Source organism: Nelusetta ayraudi, unplaced genomic scaffold (assembly GCF_046127955.1).
Source record: "Nelusetta ayraudi isolate G7.1 ecotype Tasmania unplaced genomic scaffold, CSIRO-AGI_Nayr_v1 ptg000188l, whole genome shotgun sequence".
Taxonomy (NCBI): domain Eukaryota; kingdom Metazoa; phylum Chordata; class Actinopteri; order Tetraodontiformes; family Monacanthidae; genus Nelusetta; species Nelusetta ayraudi.
The window spans coordinates 145,187-166,653 of record NW_027466237.1 but is presented as its reverse complement, the minus strand read 5'-3'; the positions used below and the strand labels follow the sequence as shown (position 1 = coordinate 166,653).

Below are 21,467 nucleotides of genomic sequence, written 5' to 3'. Positions count from 1 at the left end.
AAACGTTCTTCTCTGAACCAATCGGAGGAGACTGGTGTTTTTTCCAAAAGGGCGGGGCTTACAAACTGTCTGAGCTTGTTTTGTCTTTTTTAGGATGACGAAGGTGGCTCATAGTATGATATACATTTTTTTTTTTTTCAAACCTGATCATTTGTCCTGATATTCCAACCAACATGAGGAAACAATGTGCTGAGTGTCTTCTGTCCTGTTCCCTGATGTTCTGAGTTCTACCTTCAGACAACCACAGCTTCTCCAAGGTGGTTCCAGCCCTCCAGTGGTGTCCTGGGAGTCCTGCAGTCCTCCTCCACCTCCTCCTCCACCTCCTCCACCCACCACCGCTCTGATCTTATTGCATCTTTTTCCGGCAGAAAGATTTATTATTTTATCTTCTCTCCTCAGCACCAGACTGCAGCTCCGGCTGGCATTTCACATGTGAGGCTTCAGAGTGAGGCAAAGTGTGATTGATATCAGGAAAGAGTGACATTTTCCAGCGTTTTAAAACACACACACACACACACACACACACACACACACACACACACACACACACATGCAGGTCCACGTCCTCTGGTTGCCTGCTCGAGACTCCTGCTCTCCTGGAGAAATGGAACAGCAAAGCTAATATTGAACAACAAGGAGGAGGAGGAGGAGGAGGAGGAGGAGGAGGAGCAGCAGGAGGTTCCAGCAGCTCCTGGCTCTGCTTCTATGTTACAGTGTTGGAGACCCAGGCGGAGAAGATCCACACCTCCACTGCCGAAGAAGACACGCAAACAAACTGCGAACCAACAGTGGCAGCCGGAAGAGCCGCCTCACTTCTTCTTCTTCTTCTTCTTCTTCTTCTCCTCCTGGTGTTAGAGTCCTGCTGTGGAACATCTCAGGAACACAACACAACGCGTGGTCGTAGGCACCGGCGTCAGGGGGGGTGTGAGGTGGGGGGGGACCACAACCAAAACACACACACACACACACACACACACATCAAAATTTTTTGCCCTCGGGGCTTGTGGTTAGCTTAATGCTAAGCTGTTTGTGCTTTTGTTGTCAAACTCGTATATGGCAAGAGGCTGCAGCGGGCGCCCCCTACTGGAGGAGGCCGGGGCTCCTCCTGCGGGGTGCCCCCTACTGGAGGAGGCCAGGGCTCCTCCTGCGGTGCCCCCTCCTGGAGGAGGCCAGGGCTCCTCCTGCTCCTCCTGCTCCTCCTGCAGCGCCCCCTACTGGAGGAGGCCGGGGCTCCTCCTGCAGCGCCCCCTCCTGGAGGAGGCCGGGCTACTGGAGGAGGCCGGGGCTCCTCCTGCAGCGCCCCCTACTGGAGGAGGCCGGGGGCTCCCTGGAGGAGGCCGGGGCTCCTCCTGCAGCGCCCCCTCCTGGAGGAGGCGGGTGATTGTGCGGGTTGTGAGCTCAGGGCCGGCGGCAGCGGCAGCGGCGCAGCAGCTTGTGGAAGGCCTTCTTGAAGTCCTCGTTGGACATGGTGTAGATGATGGGGTTGATGAGCGAGTTGAGGTAGCCCAGCCACGTGAAGGCGTCGAAGAGCTCGGCACGCGCGCAGGACTCGCACGCGGCCACCAGCAGCGTGTAGATGAAGAAGGGCAGCCAGCAGACGATGTAGGCGCCCAGGATGACGCCCAGCGTCTTGGTGGCTCGCCGCTCGCGCGCCGCCGACAGCCGCTTCTTCTCCAGCAGGGCGTCCGACACGGTGACGTCGACCTGCTCGCCGCTGCCGCTGCCGGAGTCCACCGAGGAGGCCACGGAGGCGGGCGAGCCGCCCGCCAGGCGGGCCGAGGTCAGCCGCTTGCCCGGCCGCCCGTGCGCGCCCCCTGCCGCCGCCGCCGCCGCCGCCGGGCCGCCCTGCTTCAGGATGCGGCGGCGAGCCTCCACGTAGATGCGGCCGTAGAGCGCGATGAGCAGCAGCGTGGGCACGTAGAAGGCGCCGAAGGTGGAGTAGAGGGTGTAGAAGACGTGGTCCGTGTTGACGCTGCAGCTCGTGGCCTCCGCCTCCTCCTCCTCCTCCTCCTCGCCCGCCGCCCCGCCCCCCGCCTCGCCCTCGGCTTGCACCCGGCGCCACAGGAAGGGCGGCAGCGAGATGGACGCGGCGATGGCCCAGGCGGCGGCCACCATGGCGGCGACGCGCGCCGGCGTGCGCTTGCGCGCGTACTCCACGGCGTCGGTGACGGCCCAGTAGCGGTCGAGCGCGATGGCGCACAGGTGCAGGATGGAGGCGGTGCAGCACGTGACGTCCGAGGCCAGCCACGCGGCGCAGAGCGCGCGGCCGAGCGGCCACGCGCCGCCGGCGGTGTAGAGCGCGCTGACGGGCATGACGAGCAGCGCCACCAGCAGGTCGGTGAGGGCGAGCGAGGCGATGAGGAAGTTGGCGGGCGTGCGCAGCTTGCGCGACTGGTAGATGGCGGCGATGACGAAGGCGTTGGACAGCGCCGTGGCCAGCGTGACGAGCGCGAGGGTGGCGCCCACGAGAGCCCGGAGCGCCACGCGGGAGTCGCGCGCCGCCGCCGCCGCCTCTGCCGCGCCGGGCGGTGTGTAGTTTCCAGAGGTGTTCCAGAGCGGCGCCGGTCCGCCGGGCGTCAGTCCGGGCTCCATCCCTGCTCCTCCTCCTCCACCTCCTCCTGCTCCTCCTCCGGGTGTCGCTCAGACAGTCCGAGGCGCGCTCTGATCCTCCTGCTCCTCCTCCACCTCCTCCTGCTCCTCCACCTCCTCCTCCGGGTGTCACTCAGACAGTCCGAGGCGCGCTCTGCTCCTCCTCCACCTCCTCCTGCTCCTCCTCCGGGTGTCACTCAGACAGCCCGAGGCGCGCTCTGCTCCTCCTGCTGCTCCTCCTGCTGCTCCTCCGGGTGTCTCTCAGACACTCCGAGGCGCGCTCTGCTCCTGCTCCTCCTCCTCCTCCTCCTCCCCCTGTTGCTCCTCCTGCGCGAGGCGGACGCGGCTCCACGCGGGGCGGCACGCGGCGGGCGTCTGCAGCGTCCGGCTGCCCGTCATGTCAGTGGCCCGCCGCACGCACGCACACACGCACAGTCAGTCAGTCAGCGGCTCCGTCCGAGCGCTGCCTTTATAGCCCCGCCCCTCTCCGTCCTCCCTCTCTCTCTCTCTCTCTCTCTCTCTCTCTCTCTCTCTCTCTCTCTCTCTCTCCCGGACTCCCGGTTCTGATGCGCTGCTGCTAATATGGACCTCCTGCTCAGCGGCGCCACTGATGGAATGTGTGACTGTGTCTCTCTCTCTCTCTGTGAGTGTGTGTGTGTGTGTGTGTGTGTGTGTGTGTCCTTAAAGGAGCAGTTCGCCCCCAAACCGCTGACACAAGTCACGTGACCACCACACACACACACACACACACACACACACACACCTGGAGTACTTGAGCCCTCCTCCTCCTCCTCACAGCATCACTCTGCTGACCTCCTGCTTCCTCTACAGGTCAGACCTTGACATCACACTCTGTTCCGCTCTGATTCGTCCCCCTCACACACTCAAGTGTCACATGACTTCACCCTTATCAGCCGACCGTGCAGGCGAGCAGTGGCGGCGAACATCCAACTTTTCCGCTGAAACTTTATGGAGTTTTTTTGGTCATTTTTTCCTCTCCCCTGCAGCAGATTAACGGCTCGTTCACAGTCGATCACATGACCGATGACATCACGCTGCCGCAGGGAACCAGGTGATGGACGGCCGCCTCAGAGTGAGAGACATGGAGGAGTCCAACCAGGGGGAGGAGCTGAGCTACAGCGCCCCCAGCAGGACAGTTGTCAGCAAGTGGCGGCCAGGTGCTGCTTTGGGAGGCCCCGCCCCCTCCAGGTGGCCCCGCCCCCTCCAGGTCTGCAGACGTAAAGGCATCACAGCCCCGACATGATGGAGCGGCACTGTGGAGAAACAATTTAGGGTTCCTAGTGTGTGTGTGTGTGTGTGTGTGTGTGTGTGTGTGTGAGCTGAAGAGATGTTATCTATGCTTTTGAGAGAACACACACACAGACACACAACAGCGGCTGACTCAACACCACACACACACACACACACCTGGTTGGCTGCAGATTAGTGGGGGACCAGTGTGTGTGTGTGTCAGCGCGCTGAAAGCTGCACGAGTCCACTCGCTGCCTGTGAGTTTAAACACAGAGGTCAGAGGTCACAGTGTCCACTGCTAAGTGGCAATGTCAAACTCAGCCTCTGGCTATTACTGAGCATCTGCATAATGACACAGTGCAGCCGGCCAGGTGTGTGCGCGTGCGTGTGTGTGCGTGTGTGTGTTGAGTCAGCAGCAGCTCCTGCTTCCTCCTGCTGTTGGTTTTATTTGTGTGTCTCTGAGCTCCGGCAGCTCAGCTCCTCCACCTGCTTCCATTAAACAGCAGCGATTCTCCCAAGTTGAAGATGTTTATTCAAGACTGAAGGTGACACACACACACACACACACACACACACACACACACACACACACACACACACACACACACACATACACCTGCTGACTACACTTTTATTTACGTGTGAGTGTGTGTGGGGTGGTGGTGGTGGTTGTGAACCAATGGGATGTAAACAGAGAAGTCACGCAGCAGCGTCTCTTTCTCTCCCTCGCTTTCTCTGTGTGCAAGGCCGACACACACACACACACACACACACACACACACACACACACACACACACACACACACACACACGGAGCGGGCGGGCGGGAGTGAGACTGCCGCTGAGAATACAGATCAGTTGGACGTGGCAGCCTGCAGCTCACCTGGTGTGCAGGCTCTGATCTGGGACCTGATGAGTCGTTCGCTGTGGGGGAGAAGCTGACTCAGTGAGTGAGTGAGTGAGTGAGTGAGTCGTTCTGCTGCGCCTCGACCGGCCTCAGCGTGCCGTGGTGAACACCGGTCGGAGGCTGTCAGCGCCGATAATGAGCGGCTGGTTCACACCTGTCCGCCGCCGCCGCCGCCGCCGCTTCGAAAGGTCACCGAGGAAACTCTCCAAAGGTCAACGAGAGGCAACCGATGTAAATCCCCAGGGCTCAGAGTGTCGGGAGGTCTGCTTGGCTCAGGACGGACTTTTTTTCCTCAGTCCCCTGGGAGAGCAGCAGCTGCTCTGCGGCTTCCTGCTTCCTGCAACAGCCTTTCATTAAAAATCAGCTTGAATTTATCAGCCGTCTGGCCGGGGGAAAACTGTCGTAGTTTGTTTGTTTGTGGTCATAAAGGCAAAGAGATTATTATTATTATTAGTAGTAGTAGTAGTAGATTATTTTAAAATCACCCACACTACCAGTGTAGCTATATAGTGAAGACATCAAATACGTGAACGTGATATATGGAATTATGTTGTAAAAAGCATTGCTGAACAGCACTGAATATGTTTGATATGACATGAAGGGTGGCTCATTTTGTCTTTTGAATCTAAAATCTCAAATGAGTTATTTCACAATATCTATCTATCTATCTATCTATCTATCTATCTATCTATCTTTCTATATCTATCTTTCTGTCCGTCTGTCTGTCTATCTATCTATATGTCTATCTATCTATCTATCTATATCTATCTTTCTGTCTGTCTGTCTGTCTGTCTATCTATCTATAAGTCTGTCTATCTGTCTGTCTGTCCGTCTGTCGATCTGTCTGTCTATCTGTCTGTCTATATGTCTATCTATCAATCTAGATATATCTCCGGCTAGCCGGTTCCCTACCTGTCTTTATCTACCAGCCAGGTCACACTTTCCTCCGCAACATCGCTGCTCGGTCGGCGCCCGGTAGCGTCTCTGTTGAAGCCTAATTAGCCGTCAAGTGGCGAAACTCGGGTCGATGGAGAGTGGAGACGCTGATGGTAAAGGTAAACGGGCGAAATGTTGAGCATGACAACATTTTTATTTTGTTAGCGAGTAAGGGATTTGGCCGCGGTGCCCGGGTTAGCTCAATGCTAGCCGTTAGCCGCAGAGCTAAACTAGCTCGCAGCTAGTTAGTTAGTTTTAAAACATTGACTTGCGTGAATGAATGAATGAATGAATGAATGCGTGAGACTTTAAACGAGTGAAACTTTTTAATTGTGAGATTTGAAGAATATTGTCATATCCCAGAGGCGTTGGTTGATGTTTTGGTTTCTAGACTTTGAAATATTACAATACTGTCAGCACTGTTGGTTCATCAGGACAGGGTTAGGGTTTCCTGTTCACGAATGGAAATTTTGTTTTTGTTTGTTTTTTTTCCTTTTAGCTTTATTGGTGAGTGTTGGTAAGTGCAAGTCGAAAGCTGTTGTATTGGTGCTTTTGTTTTAACTCTTTTGTTTGTCATGTTGTTTGTTTTACTCTAGCATGGACCCAAAGGTTAATGTTATTATCCCCAAAGTGGAATCAAACATTGTCGAAACACTACAATGGATGTATTTATTTATTTTTAATTATTTTATTTTTTTTAAAGAAATCTAACAATTGAGGTTTGTAAAGGTTGTCTGCAGAGAAATAACATGCTGGAAGGTTTTCTTTAGTCAGTTCCACAAAGAAACACACACACACACACACAAAAAAAAGAGGTGCATTTCAGAGTTTGAGCAGCCTTGGTGAAGTTTGTGCCTGCTGGCCGTCCTCGCTGTGTTTCAGGAGCAGGCCACGCCCACCGGGTCCTCACCAAGGTCCAGGTTGCCATGGCGATGGCGGTGATCAAGAGCCGTCCGCCGGGCGCGAGCGGCAGGGAGCACGCCGAGGCCTTGGCCGGCCGGCTGGCGGCGCAGGACGGCGGCCTGAGGGCCAGGGTCCAGGAGCTGCAGCAGGAAGTGCTGAGGCTGCGACAGGAAGTGGCGATGAACAGAGCCGCCGCCGCCGCCACCTTGGCCCCAGTGGAGGCAACAGGTAGGAGGAGCAGGTGGCGCCCCCTACCTGCTGGTTTGCCCATGTCAGAGGTTGTGTGTTGTGCCCAGGGGTTCAGATACAACTGTGTGTAACAGTTGTGAAACTTTATGAGTCATCGCTCTCTCTCTCTCTCTCTCTCTCACACTTCCTGTTGCTCTCTCTTCTGTTTTGGTTTATTTTATTTTCTGCTTTATTGGAAGTTTCCTGCAGGGGGCGACGCACAGCGGTGATTAATTATTGATGTTGCTGTTGAGATGTGAAATAAGTGTCGGTGCAACAACTGCAGGGCACATTGTGCTGATTTCAACTGCTGTGTGTGTGTGTGTGTGTGTGTGTGTGTGTGTGTGTGTGTGTGTGTGTGTGTGTGTGTGTGTGTGTGTGTGTGTGTGTGTGTGTGTGTGTGTGTGTGTGTGTGTGTGTGTGTAGCTCAGGAAGTAGACGCCACCTCCCAGGACCTCTTCAGCCCAGACAGCTGCAGCACTGCAACCCCCTCGCTTGAGGCCACGCCCCCACTCGAGGCCACGCCCCCACCCGCCCCCCTCCCAGCCCCGGCTGTGAGCAGGACGACGCCCCCTAGCTTTCGCTTCTTGCAGTCGCTGTGTGAGCTGCGCCGGCTCGGGGGCCACCAGCGCCCCCTGGAGTGGCTGTGGTCGGGCCCTGGCGGGGACACGGCACCCCTAGTGGTAGACTCTGTGTGCTGCCTGCTGGACTCGGTGGTGGCGGCTGCTGCGGCGGCGGGCCACGCCCCTCTTCCTCCTCCTCCTCCTCCTGGACTGTCATGTGACCCGGTGCTGGAGGCGTGCCGGGTGGCGTCCCGGGCCACCGAGCTGCTCTGCAGTCAGGGGGCGCCGACGAGCCGGGACATGAGGCGGCTGGAGGCGCCGCTGGCCCAGCTGACGGAGACGCTGCTGAACTGGGACCAGACCAGTGGGGTGAGTGTGTGTGTGTGTGTGTGTCAGCGACATCAAGTTGTCACATTTCAGATTGCGGCCCTCTTTCACTTTCCCTCCCCCTCCCTAGCCTGCCAGTGACCTACGGTGGCCTGCAAGCACAAACTTGGATCCCTTGGATTACAAGACGCTGTGCTGTCAGCAAGACCTTGATTGAGCGATTAGATTTTACGATAATCACGGCTGATGAAAATCGCAATTTTTCGTTGTCGAAATTTTACAAATATCGATTTTATTTTGCCGAAACCCGTCGTGGGAACGCAGCCAGCGTGACTCCACAGTGACTGCAGACCATTCTTCCTGCAGTCGTCGTCTCGAGGGCGACTTGCTGGCGCCCGCCCCCTTCTCCCCTGCGTTTGGAGAGTGCGCCCCCTGTGGCCGGTGGCTGTTACTGCAGGGAGACGCTGCCGCAGAGCGCTGTCTGTCGGTCTGTCTGTCTGTCTGCCGCCGCTGCTGCTGAGTCGTCTCCCGTCTTCCCCTCGTTAGATGAAATCAGATTTCTGGGGGATTAAAGGGCCCGGTGCCGCTCTGTTGTCGGCGCTGAATGGCGCCGCTGGTAATTAGTCCTGTGAAAACAGCGGCTTAAGAGGATTACGGCGCGCGAGAGCCGCTGGGCCACATTCATTCTGCAGCCCAGGAGGAGTTTTTAATGGAGGCCGATGTCCCCGCAGCGCCACCTCCACTGCAGTGCACTGCGCTGTCGGCGAGGGGGGGGGGGGGGGGGGGGGGGGGGCGTTGTGTGCAAATGTGCCGACTCAGTTCAATGTGTTTCGACGTTTTCCAGAAAGTTTTTTTTTTCTCGCCTGGAAGAAAAGAAACAGCTCGACTTCGGAGGAACGGAAAGAAAAATAGTTTTTTTATTTTTTTTATATGAAGCTGAAGGATGAACAGTGGCTCTGGCGCACTGGACAGCATGGAGGCAACTTCATCACACCCACCTGGAGGACTGCCCACCTGGAGACCCATCACCCACCTGGAGGACCGCCCACCTGGAGACCCATCACCCAGCTCGAGGACCGCCCACCTAGAGGACCTCCCACCTGGAGACCCATCACCCACCTGGAGGACCGCCCACCTGGAGGACCGCCCACCTGGAGACCCATCACCCACCTGGAGGACCGCCCACCTGGAGGACCGCCCACCTGGAGACCCATCACCCACCTGGAGGACCGCCCACCTGCTCTCCACCGTCAGACCCTGCAGCTGAGCTCACATGGTCTCCTCGTCTCTCTCCACTGAGCTCTATCTTGGCGAGGGCGACCTGCGGTGGGCGGCGGCCTGTGACGGCCGGGCCTCCCCCCCCTTCCTCCCCCCACCAGAGGGAGCTGCAGGCTCTGTGATTGGCCGCTGGGCTGATGTGCAGTGAAATGCTGCGGAACCTGCAGAAAATTGCTTTTCTCTGTCATTTCTTTTCCTGGAGGAGGAGCCTCTCTCTCTCTCTCTCTCTCTCTCTCTCTCTCTCTCTCTCTCACGCTCTCTCTCGCTCTCTCTCTCTCTCTCTCTCTCTCTCTCTCTCAACCAGCTGCTCATAAAGTGGCCGGCGCTGCGGTGGCGAGGTCGGCCGTGAAGGGCGGTGCTGATTGCGATGCAGCTCAGCCTCCCACTGAAGCGGCGCCCGGTTCTGCTCGCCGCTGGCTCCCCCTGGGTCTGGTTGGTGGGCAACAGGAAGTGAGGCGGGGCCAACCTGGCTGTCAATCACCATATGTCGCTCAAAGGTCACACAGCGTGCAGAGGTCGCCTCCCTCCTGGCCGCAGGGGGCCAAGGGGCTGGGCATGCTGGGAAGTAAACCCTCCCGACACACCCTCTGCTGTCCCTGGCTCCTCCCACTGCCTTCCTATTGACCACACCTACTACTATCTCAGGCTCCTTCCCCTGCCTTCCTATTGACCACACCCACTACTGTCTCTGGCTCCTCCCACTGCTATCTCAGGCTCCTCCCGCTACCTTCCTTTTGTCCACACCCAGTACTATCTCAGGCCCCTCCCACTGCCTTCCCATTTGCCACACCCACTGCTGTCTCAGGCTCCTCCCACTACCTCCCTACTGGCCACACCCACCCGCTGCAGCTCTAACAGTCTTCCTCTCCACCTGCAGGTGCGGGCGGCCGACAGGGTGGCGGAGCAGCTGCTGGCGCTGGGCAACGGTTGCAGCCTCTTCAGGTCCTTCCTGTTGTGTCACTTCTTGTCTGAGGTGGGGGGCGTGGCCGAGCAGCTGTGGGAGGCCCAGCAGGTGAGTGAGTGTTGGCAAGCGCACCCCAGGTGAACCGGAGGAGATGTGGGAGGAGGATCCAGGCGTTAGCCGCTAGCCTCTGCTAGCTCACCTCCGGAGCAGCAGCAGATGGACGTTGTAGGTATGCCTGAACTAGAAGCACCACCAGAACCACCCAGAACCTTCTAGAACCACCATGAAACACCTCCACCCTGTTAGCCTGTTTGGTCTGGAGTACGACGCTCTTCAGGTGAGACATAATAATAAAAGCAGCAGAGCGCCCCCTGCTGGAGGGGAGGACTTCGCTGTGACCTTGAGGCTGTTTTTATTAAAGTGGCGCTGGTGACCTTCAGCCAGTGTGTCTGAGCTCCGCCACCGCCGCCGCCATTGTGCTCCTCCACGGCTGAAGAGGCGGCGCTGAGATTGCTTCTGCAGATTGGCCGCCTTTGATGAGGCGGCGGCTGCGTCTGATTGGCTGTGAGCTCCCGGAGGAGCCGGGTTGAGGGGGGGGGGCCACGTTATGTAAGAACCATGAAGGGGATGCGGCGGGGTGAGGCGGAGGAGGCTCCGCCCCCTCCTGAGGCGCCGCACTGAGCGTGTGCGTGGGAGGAAGAATAAAAGGAACCTTGCGCCTCTTTTAGCCCAGTGTTTGCAGCCTCCCGCTGAATGTTGGCCGAGATGGTCTGATGGGGAGGGGAGCCAGGGGCGTGGCCAATGACCTGGGAGAAGCAATGGTCACCGGCTGGAGTAGATAGGACTGACTGGTTTTACTGGGAGGAAGCCAGAGTCAGTTGGCAGCAGCTAGCCGCCCTGCTAGTAGCAGCTAGCCGCCATGTTAGTGGCAGTTAGCCGCCCTGTTAGCGGCAGCTAGCCGCCGTTAGCAGCTGGTAGCTGCCACCACCTGGTTTTTGGAGGAGCAGAAAACATCTTCTCCGTCTCCACCCTCCAAGAACACTGCTGATTTGCTGGCCAAAGCGGGGGCGGGGCCAAAAAGTTTGAAGGGCCGTTTGTGCTTTAAATTGGATTTTAATGTCTTTCGGTGACAAACGATGATAAAAGCAGCAGATTTAATATCTGAATCTTTTCATTTGTCTTTGTTTGACCGCCGCAATATTTCCAAGCTGAGTGCCCTCTGGACACACACACACACACACACACACACACACACACACACACACACACACATACACATACACAGGATATGAATTAAAGTGCTGATTAATCGTCGTGCTCGTCGCTCGCCACCCTGATTGGACTTCCTGTCCTGTTGTCGGGGGTCACATGACTTCCTGGTGCTTGGCTCTCATTAGGCCAGCCGGCTGGCGGATGCTAATGATATTAGCCGTAGCGTCGCTGTGATGGATGAGGCACCATAGCAGCTGAGGCTCCAAAAAAAAAAAAGAAGTTCACCGCCAGTTGACATGATATTATTTTTCAGTTCATCCTTTGGACTCGCTGCCGTGGTGAATTCATTTCTGAGCAGGCTGTTTGCTGCTCTGCCCGCAGTACGCACTCCGTTTCAAGGCCGCTGACTCAGAGTCCTTTGCCTTTGGTTTTTTTGTTTTTTTTGATGATGCTTCAGTGTGAAGTTTGATTGGTACAGAAGCTGCCAGGGAATGCTGTGTCCTGGGTGGGCGGGACTTCTGAGTTGATTGACAGACGCTGTCAATCAACAGCAGCTTGAATTGACGGTTTCATTTTAGCGTCACTAGCTGCAGTGTTTGGGACTGAAGGATGGCTTTCCTGGTTGCTACTCAGTGGAGGGAGTGGGAGGGGTGCAGGTGATTGGTGCGCACCACAGAAGAAGAAGAAGAAGAGAGGATGGAGGAGGAGACTCTCTCCTCCGCCACCCTCTCCTCCTCCTCCATCCTCTCCTCCTGTCTCTGCTCAGTGGTTCTCACTGCTGGTGTGAAAACGCCACGTGATGAAGTCCTGAGTGATGCTGCACCACTCCGTCCTCCCTCTGCTGCTGCTGCTGCTGAGTCATGTGAGGCTGCACTTCCCTCTTTGTCCAACAGGAGGCCTCAGGTCCTCCTGGCCGCTTGTTATTCTGCCTGCGTCCCGGAGCAGCAGAACATCTCCAGCATCGTCCTGCTGCTGCTGCTCCTCCTCTTCCTCCTCCTTCCTCCTCTTCTTCTCCTCTTCCTCTTCTTCCTTCTCCTCCTCCTCCTCTTCAGGATCAGGATGGTTCTCCAGCCGTGTGGCTGTGGGTGGAGCCTGGTTGTGACTCTAGAGCTCCCCTGGTGGTGGAGGTTGTGCTCTGCAGGCTCTCCTGGCGCCGTCCCCTCAGTGACCTTCTAGGTGGCGCTGCAGCCAGTCAATCATCGGGACTCTGGCCACCGCGGCCCGGCCCAGTGTGGCGAGCCCGGCGCAGCCTATTACCCACAATCCTCTGCTGCACGCTCCGTGCTAATCAGACGCTCCGGCTGCCAGCAGCCACCGGGAATTATGGGATTAACGGCGGCGGCAGCGGCGTCCAACCAGAGCAGCAGCAGCCTGGAGGCTTCCTGTAGGTCGGAGAGGAGCCAATGAGAAGCCTGTGTTGATGGTTGTGATGCTGGTTCCTCACACAGTCGACCTTCTCCAACCTTCTCCAAATGGACGCAGTGGTCAGAACTCGCAGTGACCTCTGTGACCTCCCCGTGTCCCCTTGTGGTCCAGGTCCTTCAGCGGTGACTTAGTGGCCTCCAGACCTCCAGCAGCTGCTCCTGCTCCTCCTCGGTCTCCTCCTCTTTCCCCTCCTTGAGAAGCGGGAGGTGGAGGAGTATGAGGAAAGGGAGGAGAAGGAGGGAGAGGAGGTGAAGCAGGGGGAGGAGGAGGAGGAGGAGGAGGAGGAGGAGGAGGAGGAGGAGGTCTGGTCAGTCAACCTGATGTTTGAGCTGCAGCAGACGGAGGAGCTGCTGGCTGCTGAGTCTCAGAGCGACACCTCCACCGTCTCCATGGCAACGCTGTGATATTTGTTCTGTCACTCAGTCTGCCTGTCTGACTGACTGCCTGTCTGACTGACTGCCTGCCTGTCTGACTGACTGACTGCCTGACTGCCTGCCTGCCTGTCTGACTGACTGCCTGCCTGCCTGCCTGCCTGCCTGCCTGTCTGTCTGACTGACTGCCTGTCTGTCTGACTGACTGACTGTCTGTCTGACTGACTGACTGACTGCCTGTCTGTCTGACTGACTGACTGACTGACTGTCTGTCTGACTGCCTGCCTGCCTGCCTGTCTGACTGACTGCCTGTCTGTCTGCCTGCCTGCCTGCCTGCTTGTCTGCCACATCGATTCCCAGCCGGCTGGAAATGAAAGGAAAAGACAGAAATGAAATAAAGTGGTGGCGGTCGATGCCGTCGTCTTTTTTCCTTCAGACATCGATTTCCAGACTCTCTCTCTCCCTCTCTCTCTCTCTCTCTCTCTTCCTAACTGTTGGAGGTCCAGTCAGCTGTAGATGTTTTTTAGACACCCAAGAAGCCTCCAGTCCTCCTCCTCCTCTTCCTCCTCTTCCTCCTCCTCTTCTTCCTCCTCCTCCTCCTCTTCCTCCAGCTGTTATGCTACTGCGCTTGCAGAGTCGACGCTATTGATGGCCAACCCATCCAGAGCTGGTGATGGTGACGATGGTGGTGATGAAGGTCTGGACACCTGGAGCTCTATTACACCTGCTTTCACTTCCTCCTTCTGGCGCCGCCCACAAAAATGTCCTTCAGTTCAGATTCTCTCCACCACCAGGTGGTGCTGCTGCTCCACTGTGTGTGTGTGTGTGTGTGTGTGTGTGTGTGTGTGTGTGTGTGTGTGTGTGTGTGTGTGTGTGTGTGTGTGTGTGTGTGTGTGTGTGTGTGTGTGTGTGTGTGTGTGTGTGTGTGTGTGTGTGTGTGTTGTCACATTCTGTCAGTGTAACCCTGCAGGGACACCCTTCAGCCGTCTGGAGGCTGTTTCCTCTTGACATCTCAGACACACACACACACACACACACACACACACACACACGGAGCCACTGGCTCCTCAGCGGCTGAATAATTGAGGTTTGTTTTGCTGCATGGTGCCGTGTTGCGGCTGATTGGCTGAAGCGGCTGCAGACTTCCTACCTTAACGGTGCGGATGGATGGGAGGGAGGGAGGGCGGGGGGGCGTGTCCTCTGGGAGCTGCTGTCCAAACCGACACGTCGTCAGGAAATCACTCGATAGCCGACAGGAAGAACCGTTTCCGTCTGACTGGACAGCAGAAGGAGGAGACAGGAAGAGCAGTGACATCACTTCCTGCTGTCTGAGTACACTGTGTGTGTGTGTGTGTGGGGGGGGGTTCTTCATTTTCCCAGAGGTTCTGGGTGGTTCTGGTGGTGCTTCTAGTTCAGACTTGGGCAAACTACGTGAGTTGGGTCACCAAAACACTGCATCCACCTGCTGCTGCTCCGGCCCCCCTGGGTTAAAGTGCAGCTTCCTGTAATGCCGCCGTCTCCCTGCAGGGGCAGCGCAGCCTGGAGTTCTTCCCCGTCCAGCGCTACCACAACTCCTGCCTGCTGCTCTGGGTTCTGGAGACGCTCCTGCGCCAGGGCCCGGTGCCGGCCACTGGCCCCGCCCACTTCCTGCAGCGCGTCTTCCCATTGGCTGACGAGTTCCCGCTCTTCTCCATCTGCGCCTGGAGGGTCGGCCGCCTGCTGGCGGCGCCGGAGAGCCGCTCGCCTTGACTGGACTCCGCCCACTGTGAGTCCCTGCTGCTGCTGTTCTCCTATCGTCCTCCTCCTCCTGCTCCTCCTCCTCCCCCTCCTGCTCCTCCTCCCCCCCCCCCCTCCTGCAGTGTCGGTTCCGCTGGCAGGTTTCATGGCACCTGGTAACACAAGCTGGCTGAAATATGATTGGATCAGAACTCTGCTGTATACAACAATGAAAGCAGCGCCGCCTAGTGGCTGTTCTGTGATGTGAACAGAACCGAGGATGGAGGAGAACTTGATGGTCACACTGAGAGAGGCACAGCTTCCCCTCAGTGTGACCATCAGTCAACGCCTCGCTGGCCGCCACTGATGTAATAACCACGGCGGCCATCTGGCTGATAGCATCGCTGCCACTGTGGCGGCGGCGCTGGCCAGCCTGATCCCTCGGACCGCCATCTCCTCATCTCTCATATCCTGTGGCGGGGGGGAGGGGGCGTCGGCGCTCTGGGACGCCGTCATCATCAAAGCAGGAAGTGGCGGCTGGGAGCTGCTGCTGCCACTTCCTGTCACCTGCAGGAGTTTCAACAAGCCCCGCCCACTTCAGGCTTTCTGATGCTGCTGCTGATTGGTTGTCCCGGGAATAGACCTCGCCCCCACAGCCAAAGCTCCGCCCCCTCCCCTAGGTCCTGGTTCTGCTGGAAACCACCCAGAAGGTCTCCAACACGCCTGGGAGCTTCAGGAGGAGAGTCAGACCCCGCCCACTCTGGCCGGCCAATCAGATGATTGACGAGCGGCTCTGGAGGCTCTGACAGGAAGCGTCTGTCAGCTGGAGGTCCACTCTGACCTCCGGTGCCATCTGCTCGCTAACGACGCTCGTTTGTCAGGAGCAGCGGCGCTAATGGACTCCTGCTGTCAGCAGCAGGGGGCGTGGCAGCAGAAGGTCCTGAGGAGGCCATCTCCTGATGGAGACCAGCAGGACCCCCTGCTGGTCCCTGCTGAGGGTTTCAGAAGGTCCTCTGGAGACCACCAGGGGGTTTCAGAAGGTCCTCTGGAGACCACCAGGGGGATTCAGAAGGTCCTGAGGAGGCCGTCAGGAGGTCCGGGGACCACCAGGAGGTGTCAGAAGCTCCTCCAGGTCCTCATCTCCCACCAGGACTGGATGGAGTCATTAGTCGTTAGTCGGTGTTGGAAAAAACGCCGTCTGTCTCCTCCCCACTGCAGCCTAGCGTGGCGGCTAACGCTAAAGATCACTTCCTGTCTGGTCAGGACCAATCTGTGCCGTGTGTGCGAGCGTCGCCCCCTGGAGGCCTTCATCGCAGCTGCCTCACCGTTGTTTCATTCTCCTCTCGCCGTGCATCCTGGGAAATATGAGAGCCAGCAGTTCTTCAAAGTGTGGTGAGGTCCAGGAGCCTCAGACTGTCGGACCTCCACTCTCAGATCATCTGGCTGTCAGGGAGTCGCTGCAGGCTGCAGCCTGGTGCTCTGCTGCCCTCTGGTGGAACAAGGAGGCCTGACGAGCCCAGCAGCAGCTCCACCGTCCTGCCGCAGATCCTCCCACATCTCCACCTTCCTCCTCCTCCTTCTCATCGTCATCCTCCTCTTCCTTCTCGTCCACCTCCTCCTCCTCCTCCTCACTGATCTTCTTCACTAAAACTTCTCCCCCTCAACTGTGCTTCCTGTTCTTCTCCAGCCAGAGGTTCTCAGCCCCACTTCTTCTTCTGTCCTGCCAGGGCTGCAGACCTCCTGCCCCTTGCCCGGAGAGGTCATGACCTTCTGACCCCTGAGGTCGTGACCTTCCTCAGAATAAGGCTGAAGGTTGGGATGCTAGCAGAGGAAGATGAGGAGCGTGGTGACGGTGAGGAGGAGGAGGAGGAGGAGGGGCATCGTCGGGCAGCAGAGGGCGCAGCCTGGTGGCCAGCGGGGGGCGCTGCAGGCCCAGGAAGTGCTTCTTCTCCTGCTGCAGCTGCAGCAGGAGGCCACCGGGGGGCCTGCAGCCTCACTCCAGCGGTCTGAGGAACTTCCACTGCTCCTGCTTTCATCTCCAGTTCAGCTAAGCAGCTAAGCCCCGCCCAGCTGCCAGCCTCCTGACTTCCCCACTTCCTGCTTGTAGTTTCACTGAAACCTGGTGGAACCTTCCAGTATCTGCAAGACAGGAGGCTGTTCCTCTACATTAGTGTACATATACACACACACACACACACACACACACACACGTGTGTAATGCAGTGGGTGAAATAAAGCTGAAAACAAAGTCTTGACGTCACAGTGTGCAAATAAAAGCTCATTTAACGTTTGCGCTGTTGTGTTTACGATGACGCCCTCTGGCTGCACTACGCGTGCTGGCCGCCAGATGGCGGGCGGCGGATGCGAGCAGCAGAAGTTCGACACTTCAAAGCTGCTCTTCGGTCCTGGAGGAAGTTCAGACGGTCCGGACTCCCAAGTTGTCGCTCTGCCGGGACCGTCGGCACACCCAGAACCAGAACCAGAACCTGCTTCCAGTGGACTGGAACCTTGTGGACCTCCAGGCGGGACCAGAACCCCCTCCATCCATCACGTCCTGATCGGACAGAGATGTGGCCGCTGCGCCTCCTGCTGCTGCTCCTCTTCGGCGCGCGCTCCCGCGCCTCCTGGGACCTGGTCCTCCTGCACACCAACGACGTGCACGCGCGAGTGGAGGAGACGAGCGCCGTGTCCGGCCGCTGCGTCCCGAGTGGCGGCGCGTGCTTCGCCGGGGTGGCGCGCAGAGCCACGGCCGTGGCGCGGGTGCGCGCCGCCGAGCGCAGCGTCCTGCTGCTGGACGCCGGAGACCAGTTCCAGGGCTCCGTCTGGTTTAACCACTTCCGGGGTGCCGAGGTCGCGCACTTCATGAACCGGCTCCGCTACGACGCCATGGTAAGAGAGCCAAAGACTCGGTGAGTCCAACAACCGAACCTGAAGGATTCAGGTGATTCATCCCTGAGGAGTCACTGCGAGTTTGGTCTGAATGTGAAAGAGAAATTGAACTGAGTCCAGTCCAGTTCAGTTCAGTTCACTGAGTCCAGTTTAGTTCAGTTCAGTTCAATTCAGTTCAGTGATTCCACGTCAGTTCATTCCAGTTGAGTGTGACTCAGTTCAGTCTAGTTCATCTAAATGCGTTCATTTCAGTTTCATTCAGTTCATTTCAGTTCAGTTCAGTTATTCCAAATCCGGTTCAGTGAGTCTGGTCCAGTCCAGCCCAGCTGGAGCTCTGAGGAGCCGCAGGACCTGGTCAGGTGTTGCTCAGAGTCTCTGCAGCGGCGACTCGTTGACTCAGTTCAAACACTAGATTTACATGTGAGTCAATATGAGAAAGTGTCAACATGCAGAAAATGAATCAACTGCTTCGAGATGTTTGTTCAAAGACCCTGAAGAGCTGCAGGATATTAGAAGGTTCCTCCTCCTCCTCCTCCTCCTCCTCCTCGTCCTCAGAACCACACCAGGTGTTCTGGCTCTGATGACTCGCTGTCGCCCCCTTGTGGCCTCGCAGGTGCTGGGGAACCACGAGTTTGACAACGGCGTGCCGGGGCTGCTGAAGCCCTTCCTGGAGCGGGTCAACTTCCCCGTCCTCAGCGCCAACATGGTACCGGACCCCCGCAACCCGGTCGCTGCCGCCCTCGCTGCCGCCTGCCAGCCCTACAGCATCCTGACGGTGGACGGCCACCAGGTGGCGGTGGTGGGCTACACCTCGAGGGAGACCCCGGCGCTGTCCAAACCAGGTGGGCGGAACGGAACCGGCGCCACGGCAGCCCCGAGAAGCGTTGCGACAGGCTGACCTCCGACACCTCTGCTGCCCCCTGCAGGCGATCACCTGGGCTTCCAGGACGAGGTGGCGGCGCTGCGGCGGCAGGTGGAGGAGCTGCGGGCCATGGGCGTGGACCAAATCGTGGCTCTGGGCCACTCGGGCTTTGCCGTGGACCAGGAAGTGGCCCGCAGGGTGGGCGGAGTCGACGTGGTGATTGGAGGACACAGCAACACCTTCCTCTACACTGGTGGGCGGAGCCTACTCCTCTTCTCACTCCTCTTCCTCCTCCTCGGTGGTCTTCAGTCTGCTGTGATTGGCCGCCGTCGGAACTCTCAAACTCTTTGCTAACCTGCAGCTACGTGGTTGCTGGACGGCCGGAGAGGAGCTAGCGGCTAACAGCTAGCGGCTGACAGCCAGCAGTGCTGCTGTTAATCACTGGTTTCTCAGCAGCTGCTGCTGCTGTGTCATTACAGCGTCTGCTCCAGACAGCAGACGTGTGTGTGTTTGTGTGGTGAAGTTGTGTAAACGTTGTGGTGACGACTCACAAAAAACCCCTCTGAGGTTTGTGAGAACTGCTGGGTTCCATCTCAGAACACCGTGTGTGTGTGTGTGTGTGTGTGTGTGTGTGTGTGTGTGTGTGTGTGTGTGTGTGTGTGTGTGTGTGTGTGTGTGTGTGTGTGTGTGTGTGTGTGTGTGTGTGTGTGTGTGGGTGGGTGGCTGTTTTCCACCATGTGTCAGTGCCACTCTGAGTCTGGAAACCTTTAATGGAAAACTATTTGTGTCGTGGATGTGGAAACATCCTCCTCCTTGTCTTCCTACTCCCCCTCTTCCTCCCCCTGCTCCTGCTCCTCCTGCAGGTTCTCCTCCCTCCACTGAGGTCCCTGAGGGTCCCTACCCCTTCATGGTGACCTCTGATGAAGGTCGCCAGGTGCCGGTGGTCCAGGCCTTTGCCTTTGGGAAGTACCTGGGCTTCCTGAAGGTGACCTTTGACGATGATGGCGAGGTGGTCAAGGTCAGCGGGAACCCCATCCTAATGGACAGCAGCATCCCACAGGGTGAGGCCTCCTAGTACCTGCTAACTAGCCTGTTGGGCTGTTAACCTGCTAGTCTGTTTGCCTGATAACTTGTTAGCTCGCTTGCGTGTTGGGCTGTTAACCTGGTAGCCTCGTAGGCCATCACCTGTTTGCCTGCTAGCCTGCTAGCCTGTTATCCTGCTAGCCCTCTAGTCCATTAGCCTGCCAGCCTTTTAGCCTGATAGCCTGTAAGCTTGTCAGCCTGCTGCAGTAACTCCTCTCTGCTCCTCCAGACCCGGAGGTGCTGGCGGAGGTGGAGGAGTGGAGGAGGAGCCTGGCCAACTACTCCTCCCAGGCGGTGGGCAGGACGCTGGTGTTCCTGGAGGGCAGCAGTCGAGTGTGTCGCTGGGCCGAGTGCAACCTGGGAGACCTCATCTGCGACGCCATGGTCTCTCCTGCTCCTCCTGCTCCTCCTCCTCCAGGTTGTCCTGCAGCGGCTGCACCTCCTCCTTCAACCTTCTACTGGTTGCTTTCAGGTGAGCAAGTGGAACCACGTCAGCGGCGCCATCCTCAACGCAGGAGCCATCCGCACCTCGGTGGACGAACAGAGTCGCAACGGTGAGGAGAGGGAGGAGGAGGAGGAGGGGGAGGAGGAAGAGGAGGAGGAGGAGATTGCTGGAGCTCCAGGAGGTAGAATGTGTGAAGGTGTTTCTGCTCCACCTGCAGGCTCCATCACCATGGAGGACCTGCTGGCTGTGCTGCCCTTCGGAGGAACCTTCGACCTGGTGCAGCTCAGCGGCGCCACCCTGAGGAAGGTCTTCGAGTTCTCAGTGAGACGATACGGCAGCGGCACCGGAGAGTTCCTCCAAGTCTCTGGTACCTCCTCTTCCTCGTCCTCCTCCTCCATTTCCTCTTCCTTCTCCTCCGCTTCCTCCTTCTCCTCTGCCTTCTCCTGCTCCTCTTCCTCCTCCTCACCACCACACCTCCACCATCTTCACACCCTGAGGTCGGCCGTCTTTGGCACCCAGGATGGTGAAGGTCTGCAGGATGGTGAAGGTCTGCAGGATGGAGAAGGTCTTGCAGGATGGAGAGGGATGAAAGTTCCATAGCGGCCGTCAAAGCCACCACACGGAGCTCCTGGTTCTTCTGGGTTCTTGTGGTTCCTCCAGCTGAAGGTTGCTGATGTTTGTCCTCCCTCAGGTCTCACAGTGGAGTTTGACACGTCCAGACCTCCAGGAAGTCGCCTGAGGAGACTGGACATGGTCTGCACCAGGTGTCAGGTCCCCCGGTACCAGCCGGTCCAGGACCAGGAGGTCTACACGGTGGCACTGCCCTCCTACCTGGTGGCCGGTGGAGACGGATACTCCATGATCGCCAAGGAGATGCTGAAGCACAACAGCGGTGAGGAGGAGGAGGAGGAGGAAGGGAGAGAGGAGGAGGAGGAGGAGGAGGAGGAGGAAGGGAGAGAGGGGGGAGGAGGAAGAGGAGGAGGAGGAGAACGAGGCTCCCCCTACTGGACGACAGCAGCAGCTCCGTCTTCTGAAGGTTCCTCTGAAGGTTCCTCTGCTCCCCCTGCAGGAGACCTGGACGTGTCGGTGGTGTCGGACTACATCTCCCAGAAGCAGCAGGTGTTTCCCACCGTTGAAGGACGCATCAAGATCTTCAGCTCAGCTGATGGACTGCAGAGACCTTCAGCCGCTCTGGTTCCTCTGCTGCTGCTGCTCTGGAGGACGTAGAAGAAGAACCTTCTGGCCTGGCCTCTGACCTCTGACCTCTTCCTGGTGGTGGAGGAACCTTCTGGAACAAAGTTCACTCACTGACTCATCATCATCATCATTATTATCATTATTATTATTATTATTATCATTATTATTATTATTATTACACAACTATAACTCCATGACTAACAAATAAACAGATTTGAACTCCTAAAGAACTGATGACTCACTGAGCCGTTCATCCCAGTGGACTCACTCGTCCTCCTCCAGGAGCTGCTGCTGCTGCTGCTGCTCCAGGACCAGAAACCCTGTGGAGAACAAAGCCTCCAGTGTGGAACGTCTCCACGGCGACAGCCACTGCTGGCCAAC

At 57.7% G+C, this 21,467-nt stretch overlaps 3 protein-coding genes across 3 annotated transcripts; 2 read left to right on the top strand and 1 right to left on the bottom strand.

Annotated features, from left to right (window-relative positions):
• Positions 1 to 1,332: 1,332 nt before the first annotated feature.
• On the bottom strand, positions 1,333 to 2,636 carry LOC142881235 (5-hydroxytryptamine receptor 1B-like). The gene has a single exon (XM_076015378.1). It carries the CDS (start codon positions 2,590 to 2,592, stop codon positions 1,399 to 1,401), a length of 1,194 nt encoding a protein of 397 aa, XP_075871493.1. The 5' UTR covers positions 2,593 to 2,636; the 3' UTR covers positions 1,333 to 1,398.
• Positions 2,637 to 5,691: 3,055 nt separating this feature from the next.
• On the top strand, positions 5,692 to 16,474 carry mei4 (meiosis-specific, MEI4 homolog (S. cerevisiae)). Its single transcript, XM_076015396.1, has 6 exons — positions 5,692 to 5,802; positions 6,566 to 6,898; positions 7,241 to 7,746; positions 9,860 to 9,994; positions 14,422 to 14,659; positions 16,338 to 16,474. Exons 1-5 carry the CDS (start codon positions 5,775 to 5,777, stop codon positions 14,641 to 14,643), a joined length of 1,224 nt encoding a protein of 407 aa, XP_075871511.1. The 5' UTR covers positions 5,692 to 5,774; the 3' UTR covers positions 14,644 to 14,659; positions 16,338 to 16,474.
• A 574-nt stretch (positions 16,475 to 17,048) lies between these two features.
• LOC142881239 (snake venom 5'-nucleotidase-like) lies at positions 17,049 to 21,257 on the top strand. Its single transcript, XM_076015389.1, has 9 exons — positions 17,049 to 17,499; positions 18,113 to 18,341; positions 18,426 to 18,614; positions 19,225 to 19,422; positions 19,674 to 19,828; positions 19,917 to 19,998; positions 20,107 to 20,256; positions 20,581 to 20,781; positions 20,959 to 21,257. The coding sequence occupies exons 1-9, from the start codon at positions 17,179 to 17,181 to the stop codon at positions 21,114 to 21,116; spliced, it is 1,683 nt and encodes a 560-aa protein (XP_075871504.1). The 5' UTR covers positions 17,049 to 17,178; the 3' UTR covers positions 21,117 to 21,257.
• Positions 21,258 to 21,467: the final 210 nt, after the last annotated feature.